Source organism: Polyodon spathula, chromosome 11 (genome assembly GCF_017654505.1).
Source record: "Polyodon spathula isolate WHYD16114869_AA chromosome 11, ASM1765450v1, whole genome shotgun sequence".
Classification (NCBI taxonomy): Eukaryota; Metazoa; Chordata; class Actinopteri; order Acipenseriformes; family Polyodontidae; genus Polyodon; species Polyodon spathula.
The window spans coordinates 38166529-38178628 of record NC_054544.1 but is presented as its reverse complement, the minus strand read 5'-3'; the positions used below and the strand labels follow the sequence as shown (position 1 = coordinate 38178628).

Genomic DNA, 12100 nt, shown 5'->3' with positions numbered 1-12100 from the left:
TTCAAACAAATTTTTTGGCAGAATAATAGTATAAAAAGTTATTTAAGTACTTAATTGGCTGTTTTTTTGATTTTTTATTGTCTTAATCCTCGAGTTTTGTCTGAAGCCCTGATTTCAAGACATACACCGAACATGTGTAGTACCGACCTGCTCCATCGGGGGTGATGGTTCCCAGTTTGACGGCCAGGGGGTAGTTTGTTTCCCGGTAGTGCTCCACAGCGTGCCCGTTTCCCCCGTTGCCATCGAAGAACCACTTCCCACACAGGATGGAGCCGTCCGTCAGGTTCACCCACAGGTTCTCCCGAAGCTCGCACTTGGAGCATTTCCAGCCACTGCAAGGTGGAGGCACCAACGGGAGAAAGAGATACGCTTTTAATCAGATTTCACTCTGTTGCAGATCACGAGAAACTGGACACCTTTTACTGACTTTCATACTGGTGATGTGAAATTAAACACAGGGACAAAGACTGTATTTATAGAACCAGATTATTTTTATTACTCCCGTATTATTAATACCCTCATTGATTAAGTGTCCAGCAGTTCTTACTAGCTTAAACTCCAGAACAGTAACAATAAAGGGAACGGCAGTGGTAACTTGAATAAGCACCTGTCAGTCTTAATAAATATTGGCACCAAGTTATGACAGGGTGCATTCTTGGTACTACCAGATGGCTATTCTTCAATATGTTTTAATACCAATAGTTGTATATATGACGTGAATAATACTAAACGTAATGCCAAAAAAATATCTGGCCAATGTCAAATAAATATAATTAATAATGAAATACCATTTACAAATTTGAACCTAAAAAAGATATATTTTGTTGGGATCCCTATTGTATGTGTTAATGACACAAATTAAAGTGGCTGGTTAATTATCTATCCAGCTATTTAAAAGAAGAGTTTTCAGTGTGTTAGTATTAGCCAAGAAAAGATAGCTTACCAAAGAAAGTAGCCAAGAGATAGTAGATTAATGCAAATGCTGCAGCCAGAGTGAGGGAACTTTGTTATCACTTAACTGAACTCCAATATGAAATATAAAAACGAGAGATTCTGAAACTAATATTTAGTGACCCTCGCCTCTTCCCAAAACCGTGTGTTACAGTACCTGGGTGGTATTCGGACCCCGTTGTCTAGCTGCCTTAAGCTGCTGGCGTGTTTCGAAACCTGAATTTCATCATCCCACGAATCAGGCTCCTGCCTTCTGTAGGGAGATTTGGCATTGAGTACAGCGTCGCACGCTATAGTCACCTGGGGAGAGCAGAGTCAAACTTTTTTCAGTGAAAACAAGCTGGCTATTCAGGAACTGGCTTGGATACAAAAGGCATACGACTCAGAACTGATTTCAATCCCAGCACCGCAATAACATCGGTTGTCTCACTTCATTCCCAGCTGTTTGCTTTTGCAGAGAGTTGCAGAAACAGAATAACCTTTAGTAACATATGAGTCAACCCATTTGATAACATGTGTCGCTGCAACCACGGATAGCCAATAGAGGAGAGCAAATTTGGTGCTAGATTCAGTTTTCAAAATGATTTGCACCCCTGCAATCAAGTTCACTTTTTGAAGTGCTACGAAAGAAAATTGTTTATGAACTGCACACTTTGTTCCCCCTAGAGGGAGCTGTTCTGCCTCCTAGGAGTGGGATCCACTGGTGAATCTCACTTCACAATGAAGAATTCCTCTACAAATGTGTTTACCAGCAGTGTATTAAAATATTCCAAGCATTGTACTACTTATCAGAAAGTATATCAGAAAGTATTTGAAAGGGCTGTCATTCTGATTCTGTTCTGTTGTTTGACGTCAGTAATTCAGGAAGTGCTTTTCAAGTATATTTGTTTAAAAAAAGCTCTGCATCACCACTCAGACTCCCATGCCACACATACAGTACACACAGTTAAACTCTTTGCTCACCTGGGAATGTGGCCCACTCTGAACGTCATCTGCCTGTTAACCTCATCAAATTGTTTTACGCAATAATAGAGACACACATGTTGCATGAACCCGTCACCTTGGATACTCAAATATGCCATTTTGATGTTTGGATGTTTTTTTTGTTTTTTTTGTTTTTTTCAGTTTAATTTAAAAGCAGAAGCCCTGAAATACAAAGTGTTACAGAGTTCAAGGTATCCAAGACTAAAACAGCAGACTGAGATAGTTTGGCAGAAACTTTATCCAGCAAGCTGAACGATACACCGAATTGTGGTTCAAGTAATTATTTGATTGGTTCAAGCCAGGTAAAAAAAAGAGGGACACTTGGTTAGAGACAGAAAGATAAACAGTGGCATTACATTTCAATTCGATATGGGCTGTGATATCTATAACGTAACTTTTGTATTCCTTAGTTCTGACTATTCCAGGTTGGTTAAATCGTGTTTTAATTATAAGGTCCGATTTCAGGTGCATTATATTGTCTGAAATTAATTATTTTGGGACGTTAAACACATTTTAATTGCTTCGACTATGAAATTGTGATTTTTTTTTTGTTTGCTGGCCAGAGTATATGCCTTTCTTCCATTAAAATCCCTTTTCAGCTGTTCCACTGCATGCCTGCATGCATCTTTAATATAACCTTCAGCAAACCTTGGCATGCATGATAATGGAGCACTAGCACACACTCACTGACCAGTGCAGGCAACTCTTCAATATTTGGTAAGGGGATCTCGTAGTGGTCTGGAAATATGACAAGTCTGGCTTCGTCTTCATATTCGTAATCTTCCCCATTAAAGTCGCAGTTCAGTTCTAAATCTGAAAAAAAGTAAGGATGACTTGGTACATCTTTCAGATATATTAAGGTGTCCAGTTGCATAGCTCTTGCTACAGGAAGCCTGTGGACAATACAACAGAAGAAATCCCAGAACCTGCAGGAAGAACAATTTCTATGGAACAGATGAAGTTGGATCAGGTTACTGCCATGTAAAAAGCAATGAAAAGAGGGGGACTTGTTGGGGCAATAAGCCTACCCTTTCTTAAGATAAGTGATAAGAATCATATAGAACGAGAACCCATATATTTTGGGTCCAAACCCGAATGGTTCTGGATCTGCCCTCTTGTAGTTGTGGCCTTGTCCAGAGGAAAGTCACAACCCTGTGCGTCATGTTTGAAAAAATATTTACACTGAAGTCTTAGTCACCGTTTCTAAGAAACACAACCCAGTATGAAATCTTGCTTATAAGCTTTGGATTTAACATTAAAACACATAAAAGAATTCAACTCTCAAACATCAGCTAAAGCTGTGTCATGATCACAATTAAGCAGGCCTAGTCATCGGATAGGCGCTGGGGGTACGTTTTAGGGGGAAGGCAGCCCTGATACAAAACACCCACCCTTTCTAATGGAGGAAGAAGCTACGCTGTTTATTTGAGCTAGTCAGCAGGGTGAACGCCATCTGTCCCAGCACAGGCGTCACCCAACCAACAGTCAGGCCTGACAGAAGCCAGCAGCTGTGGGCACAAGCTCCAGGCTGCATGGCCCACCAATGTAAACCATCTCCCACAGGCGAGGAGAGAGAGCAAGCCTTGAAGCTGGATTGGGCATGCTCCACTTTAGATTTAGAACAGTTACTAACTGACTATACAGATAACTGAGTTATAATTAGATGCCTGGGAGGGAGGGACCGGTTCACCACGTGGGAATCCAGCACTCTCTGGACAGCAGCAGGGAAGAGGTGACTTATCATCTGGTCCAGCCACAGACATGACAGGGCCACTTGTGACACAAATCACTGCAAGGCCTTACTGTAATAACATCTTAGCTATGATCAAAGCTAATTTATACAAAAGTTATAAATCAAACCATGTACCAAACTTGTGTGGTAAAAGTGTGGCAAATGTGTGCTAGAAATACAGTGTATGAGTCATTCTGCTGAATAGTTTAGGCAGCTAAATATTTCCGAAGACCACTAAACGGCCCAGTATTCAGTCTTTCTGACTTCTCTAAAGAGAGACAAGCCTATAGTAGTATAGCTATGGTGTAGCTAGATAACCAAAGGGTGCAGGTTTTCAAAATGGGTTTCAGGTTACATATTCTACACACAATGCATCCTAGTATCAGTATATCAATCTGAGCCAATCAGAGCGCTCTATTCCATGAGTAAATATATGTATGTTGAGGGGTTATGTGCGCTAAAGCTAGGACAACAACAATATAAAACCTTAAAGAACTACAGCTTAAGTATGTTTACGTAATTTGGCTTAGTATTTTCTAGTTTGAACTATTATGTATTGTAACTAGATTCATTTTAAAAGAGTCTATTTTGTTTCTTTGACAGTTCTAGCTACGCAAGAGGGACGAAATTGATACTGTATAAAATGCATGTACACCATGTCTTCACTTTCACTGCATTACACAGATCTGAATGGCAACAACCCAAACTTTATCCCTGTATCCCTATGACTGAGTGTTTAAACAGCCCAGCGCACTGCCTCTCAGCTCTCTGTATCCCTATGACTGAGTGTTTAAACAGCCCAGCGCACTGCCTCTCAGCTCTCTGTATCCCTATGACTGTGTGTTTAAACAGCCCAGCGCACTGCCTCTCAGCTCTCTGTATCCCTATGGCTATGTGTTTAAACAGCCCAGCGCACTGCCTCTCAGCTCTCTGTATCCCTATGGCTATGTGTTTAAACAGCCCAGCGCACTGCCTCTCAGCTCTCTGTATCCCTATGACTGAGTGTTTAAACAGCCCAGCGCACTGCCTCTCAGCTCTCTGTATCCCTATGGCTATGTGTTTAAACAGCCCAGCGCACTGCCTCTCAGCTCTCTGTATCCCTATGACTGAGTGTTTAAACACCCTAGCGCACTGTCTCTCAGCTCTCTGTATCTCTATGGCTGTGATTTCTGTTACCAAGATTCTGACATCCTCGAGGGATTAAGGAAGAGTCCATTTTAAAAGAGTCTATTTTGTTTCTTTGACAGTTCTAGCTACGCAAGAGGGACGAAATTGATACTGTATAAAATGCATGTACACCATGTCTTCACTTTCACTGCATTACACAGATCTGAATGGCAACAACCCAAACTTTATCCCTGTATCCCTATGACTGAGTGTTTAAACAGCCCAGCGCACTGCCTCTCAGCTCTCTGTATCCCTATGACTGAGTGTTTAAACAGCCCAGCGCACTGCCTCTCAGCTCTCTGTATCCCTATGACTGTGTGTTTAAACAGCCCAGCGCACTGCCTCTCAGCTCTCTGTATCCCTATGGCTATGTGTTTAAACAGCCCAGCGCACTGCCTCTCAGCTCTCTGTATCCCTATGGCTATGTGTTTAAACAGCCCAGCGCACTGCCTCTCAGCTCTCTGTATCCCTATGACTGAGTGTTTAAACAGCCCAGCGCACTGCTTTATCCCTATGGCTATGTGTTTAAACAGCCCAGCGCACTGCCTCTCAGCTCTCTGTATCCCTATGACTGAGTGTTTAAACACCCTAGCGCACTGTCTCTCAGCTCTCTGTATCTCTATGGCTGTGATTTCTGTTACCAAGATTCTGACATCCTCGAGGGATTAAGGAAGAGTCCATTTTAAAAGAGTCTATTTTGTTTCTTTGACAGTTCTAGCTACACAAGAGGGACGAAATTGATACTGTATAAAATGCATGTACACCATGTCTTCACTTTCACTGCATTACACAGATCTGAATGGCAACAACCCAAACTTTATCCCTGTATCCCTATGACTGAGTGTTTAAACAGCCCAGCGCACTGCCTCTCAGCTCTCTGTATCCCTATGACTGTGTGTTTAAACAGCCCAGCGCACTGCCTCTCAGCTCTCTGTATCCCTATGACTGTGTGTTTAAACAGCCCAGCGCACTGCCTCTCAGCTCTCTGTATCCCTATGACTGTGTGTTTAAACAGCCCAGCGCACTGCCTCTCAGCTCTCTGTATCCCTATGGCTGTGTGTTTAAACAGCCCAGCGCACTGCCTCTCAGCTCTCTGTATCCCTATGACTGTGTGTTTAAACAGCCCAGCGCACTGCCTCTCAGCTCTCTGTATCCCTATGACTGTGTGTTTAAACAGCCCAGCGCACTGCCTCTCAGCTCTCTGTATCCCCGGCTGTGTGTTTAAACAGCCCAGCGCACTGCCTCTCAGCTCTCTGTATCCCTATGGCTATGTGTTTAAACAGCCCAGCGCACTGCCTCTCAGCTCTCTGTATCCCTATGGCTATGTGTTTACTGCTTTATCCCTGGATGTGTTTAAACAGCCCAGCGCACTGCCTCTCAGCTCTCTGTATCCCTATGACTGAGTGTTTAAACACCCTAGCGCACTCAGCTCTCTGTATCTCTATGGCTGTGATTTCTGTTACCAAGATTCTGACATCCTCGAGGGATTAAGGAAGGCCCATACCAAGTTTTGTCAGTTTAATGGGTTAGTGGTAATAGAAAATCTCACCTAAAAATACTTTTCCATTTGTTCTTCTTGGTATAGCTCCCCCAGAGGAGCCTGTGGCTTTCTGTGAATCCAAAACAGACATGATTAACATTTAGAAATGCTCAAAATTAAGCAACTTACAGATTGTTTTTTTGTTGCGATAGCGAAGATCTTGAAACACAGCTTATGAAAGGATGTCAATCACACCTAACACTCGCATTGCTTAACTTTTTTATACCAAATCAGAAAAACTTGCTGTGATCTTGTCCATAGGTGCCTTTCTGATTGGCTGAGCTCAAAGCCACCATTGTTATTCCTGTAAAATTGTGCCAAATAAGACAGGTCGTGGTCACATGGAAGAAAATAACAATATTAACATTGATTCAGGGCATGAAGTTAAGGTCAAGAAGGGCAAGGCAATGTTGCCTTCGTTGGGCGTGAAGATTCAGGGGCAACAAGGCAGTTCTACGGCGCAAAAAAGCAAAACATAAATCCAAATTAAGGGCACCACTAAAAGTTGTTTTTGAGATGGTAAAAGTAGAAAAGGTCTGATGAAGTCCAGAAACATTTACCCAATCAGAAAGGTGCATTCGTCACCCAAGGCCTAGCAAAGCGAACGCTTCAAAAAAACTCGAGTTATGCTGTCAACCATACGTGGCAGACAGCTTCTGTCTATCAGAAAAGGGCACTTTCTCAAAGGCTAGGATGCAGGACGGAAAAGATTTGAAAGAGTAAAAAAAAAGTAAAAAAGCAAAGGGCCAAGCAACACTCCCTGGTGTTCCCAGTCAAGATCATGAAGCCTGAACACCACAGCATACTAAACCAGAGCAAAAAAAAAAAAAAACAGCAAGAAAAGAGCTAAAGGGTTTTCATCACAATGGGGAAAGTTTTCTCACAAAAAATTATATTCTATAAGTTTCATGAATATAACACTTTCAATGTACTTTTCAAAACAGACAATCTTTAAGCCCTTTATTTGAAATCTAAATATCAACCAAACCTTTCTTGGGCAGGTTGTTAAAAGAAAATGAGCACATACTGTAGGCCACTTTCGTTCTACCTAGAATGCCTATATACCTTCCTGATTAGGGGGTGGTTAATTTTAAAATGTTCTAATGGCGGAAGCTCATCTAGATGTCTAGACAGCTGCACGATCAGCATCTCTGTCAATAAGACATTGCCAGTGGATTCCTGGTTTAGTGTCAACACATTGAGAAACTGAGGGGGTAATGCTGGGGCATTTTAACACTAGTTGCCTTATGACAGAAACTCCGGAAACCAGACTCAGGCATTGAAATGCACAAGGATTCATCCCAATATTAAACACATAAGGGACTATACCTTTTAGAAAGGGCCAGTTTGGGCTTTTACATGCAACAGGGATGGGAATAAGATTCTTATTGCTTAGCAGATTCACCCATTCCAGTTTTCATATATGCGTGATTAGCCACAGTGTACAGGTAGAACACGCAGGTACTGTAAGTCTTATTAAACTCATGGTAAAACCAGGACTGGATCAAACAGCTGTGCAATGGGAATCTTGTTTTCATCACTGTACAATATAATTGCCTTAAAGTAGAATATAACTATAACACTTTATTCTATGGGTAAAACATGTTTGTATTTTGAAATGTTTAGTCTACAGTTTTAATTTTTATTTTTCCACTTTGACCTTAGATTAACTATATTTTTTATGTTTTCAACTGTTTAAAATAGTTTAGTTCTCTTTTTTTCTTCCTAAAGTTTTGCGAATAGAGACAAAACAGTTCAAACTGAAATAAAAGGATGGTTTGCTCACCTCTTTCATGGTGCGTTTCAGATGCATGTACACACACTGGCCTGTTTTTCGATAGTGTCTTTCAACATGTTCCCGTCCAAATCCTAGAAAAGTGTTCATGCACACATACAGCCCACCTTCCGCTTCCTCGGAGACAGGAAAAGGTTATGTTAATCTTTGTGAATAATTTCTTATTTAGATTTCAAACAAACAAGTACAAAACAAAAACAAAAATCACACACACACACACACACACACACACACACGCACACACACACGCACACACACACGCACCCACACATCAAACTTAAGAGTATGTAGAGTAATTTGTAAATCATTTTTCTATCCAAGGCCTGGTTAAGTGAACATGGGCTACTTCACTCCAGTCTTTTTTTATTATTATTTACAGACAGCAAATTCACAATGGAATATGATGACCTTTACCCCAATAATTTCCTGGCACTGTACAGCAAAAAAAAAAAAAACATCTGTTTTTGCTGTATAAACTGTACATATTATCTTTCAAACAGGTCAAATAAGTTCATTCGTTTTCAGATGTTTGCTTACAATTGTTGTGTCCTACTGAAGACACAACATAGAAACATTGAAATATTTGTCGTCAGTTGTAACTTACTGTATGCTTAAAATCACATGGCAGAGATTACTTAGCATGTGGGTGGTACTGGCACTGTTATCCTATACACCAGTTACTATCACATTGAAGGTAGAATTGAGCAAGCAAGATTTCCAAGTGCTCCTGGTTATGTTATTGTGTCGGATACTCAACAAAGCTTATAAATATATAAGCCTTCGGATGCAGTCAGACCTTACACTCCAGTAGGTTGTATATGAAGCCCAAGTCACTAACAAACATAAGTCCACATAACTGTTATATTGGATAAAGTCTGGTAACCATACGGCAGTCTTACACCTTCAGACACAGGGTCAACTGAACACATCAAAGCAGATGAATAAAGAAAAAGTGAACACCAATAGCTTACAAAGCGAAGCATCTCTTCATCACCAAGAGGTTTCCAAATTTTTTTTATTAAGGACTACCTCTTTAGGACAAGGCTAGGCATGCCATAATTATTAACCTTTAAGCAACCCAGCACCCAAAGTCCTTGAATAAAACAACAATGCCTACCTAAACACTATAATAAAGTGGGGGTATCTGCAGGGCCCAGGCGATTGTTAAAGGAGGAAGCTTCTGAGCTCAGCATACCCTATAACAATGTTCTCCCATTAGCAAAATCACTTCACCATTAGAAGTATCTTTATATTTTATCCACCAAATAAAAACTGTGTCCCAAAGCCAAAGAACAAAATTCTAAAAAGAGGTTAACACAAAGTGTTTTAGTACTGGTTTTACAGAAGTTTTGCGGTTATTTGTGCTTCTTGAAACATGGCCAAGTCCTGCACAGCAGCTCTTTTACTTTGATTTATAATAAAAACTACAAATGCGTAACAGGAAAACGTTCATCTGCAATGACGCATTAAAGTGACGTAATGCAAATATACTACATACTGAAATATGTTTTTGGTTTAAAAAAAGGTTTAGCTGTTTTCTGAAAAATGTAGAGGCGCAGTGTACAGGTTTTATAAAAGGTGAGATCGTGTTTTTAACAGTGGCAAAACACAAACTAAAATGTACACTCGAGGGAAAACAGTTACTGTGTGTTATTGGTCGTGTTCACAATAGGCTGCGATTTTATCATGTTTTAGGGGTCTTATCTAAAATATTGTGTCTTCTGTTCTTAAAATATTGAAACCATTGTTATCCCTACATGCTTGAGTGTATTAAAGAGGTCCAGTACTGTTTTACAAAGTTTTTAGGTAGATTATATTCAAATAACTAATTTAATCTTTTCAGTCTTACACATAAAAATGGGAAAATACAAATACATTGCTTTATTAGGTGAGTTTAGTGACCAGCTGTTTCTAGTATCTTTGCTATACTGCTAGAGTGTTCTGCAGGTTTTTCAGCTCTGTTTACAGTCTGCAGTGTTAAAGTAAAAACAAAAGTAATATTTTCAGCTTCAATTTTGGCCATTTGAAACGTGGTATAACAGTGATATAAATAATCTGTCATACTAGTGCAATTATACATAATTCCTTGTTAAATCTACAGATTACTACATTGTAAGCTATATACTTCTAATAGGTTTATTGGGTATCCCACAATGGCACTTGATAGCTATGAAAAGCCTGTGCTGTATTGCTAAGATAGAGCTTATTTACTGGCTGCGAGTGACTAACTACTTTCCCTTTCTCACACTGAAGGAGGATTATCCTCTCAGTCACCTCATTTATAAAGAAAAATATCCTCCTTAAAGAATTTGTGTTTCCTGGCTGCTTTCCGTTAGGTGCATTTCTGTTAAAAACAAAACTAAGAAACACTCCTAATCCACAGATTTCCAGTGTATGTAAATATGTACTATATATCACTTTACGCATATTAAAATCTAACTTAGCTTTTGAATTAATGCCTTACTAATTCAGCGCTTTGCTTAATACGAACCTAAAAGTACATTTGTGCATCAACTTAATATTTTCCTGGAACATTTAAAAAAAAAAAAAATGTATCACAAACTCTGCTTATCAAGAACTCCACTTATCAAGAATTCCAGTTAAAAAAAAATGAAATAACACAAAAGTTTTATGCAGTATACCATGGTAAAGATATTGGAAAGTGTAGTAAAAGCTTAGTGAAAGCATGGCAAAGCTTAGTACTGTATATGCTTTGCCATATTGCTAGATGGCATGGTAAACTGCACAAGGACCTAAAAGTACCATGGTTATCTTTTATAAGGAGAAAGAGTTAGTTGATGGGCAGTATTGAGAGTGGTGTGACTTCCTATGAAAATAATATCCCAACCCATACCACTTTTAGTTAAAAAATTGGACCTAGTGGTACAGTAAACAAAATACAGCCACATGGCTAAATTAATAAACGCTGGTGTACTTTAACTGGGCTACCTCTTGTCCACAAAGCACGTGAAACTCCAGTTTGTTTGTTTTTGTTTGTTTTTTTTTTCTGACAGATTCATAAAATTTGAGTTGTTGCTATTAAATGTCCAATGAAATTCAAATTTTAAACTTTTTTTTTTGTAATTTGAAGTAGGCCTCATAAAAACTTGTGACAGCCCTGTGCTGAAGTAGCCTTCTGGTGACACACGAGTAGAAGTTTAGAGGATAAAAATAACCCATCTTCAAGCGGACATGATAGGAAGCAGACAGCCGAGTCACCTATAAGCACGTTTCTATACAGATTACAAGTAATAATAATATAAACACATGTACTAAAAACAAACAGGGCTTTATTATTGTCATCTAAAAAATAAATAAATAAATGACACTAAATGGCAGCGAAAACTAGGGATGTACTTCTCTTCCACTTTCTGTATTAACTTTTCAGGGTTTCTGGCTGACTTACATTTTTGACATTCTGTAACAGCTGTTATCAGTCAGCGTGAGACTTGCCACTCAACAGCAACACCAGCGAATAGAGAAATTGGACAAATATATCCTATTTGAATGTGTTATACGGCTTAATATTACAGTTAAAATTAACTGGGAACTGTACACAGTAGCTTAATGTATTCATTGCTGCTGGACTCATGATCAAGGTCCAGGGTATCAAATGTCGCGTAAATACAGTAATAATACCATGCTGGCTTTTGCTCTTACTGCTGCTGCTGTAGAAAGGGCATGGAACCATCCACCGTCATTTCAACCATTAAAATCACGAATACACTTTCAAAATGTTATCCCCTGTTGTAGTTGACAACGCACTATAAAACATGCACAGTGGTGATAACTTTCGGGAATCAAAGCAGTTGATTAAGTGCATGTGTAAACAGAAACATGTTTCACTGCTGCAAGAACATCATGCGGCTATCATTTTGAAATACGACTGGTTAGCTTACATAGTGCATGGAGTCGTATAACTTTACGTTTC

At 39.6% G+C, this 12100-nt stretch overlaps 1 protein-coding gene across 2 annotated transcripts in view; it reads right to left on the bottom strand.

The window, feature by feature from the left end:
- The window catches only part of LOC121323130 (ubiquitin carboxyl-terminal hydrolase 13-like), a 40589-nt gene that overhangs the window by 28102 nt on the left and 387 nt on the right, over positions 1–12100 (bottom strand). For both annotated transcript variants that reach the window (XM_041263933.1, XM_041263934.1), the window contains exons 2-6: positions 8161–8286; positions 6384–6444; positions 2627–2748; positions 1109–1251; positions 148–332 (exon numbers count right to left, since the gene is read on the bottom strand). In XM_041263933.1, coding sequence (XP_041119867.1) covers positions 148–332; positions 1109–1251; positions 2627–2748; positions 6384–6444; positions 8161–8286 — 637 coding nt within the window. The remainder of the gene's footprint in view (positions 1–147; positions 333–1108; positions 1252–2626; positions 2749–6383; positions 6445–8160; positions 8287–12100) is intronic.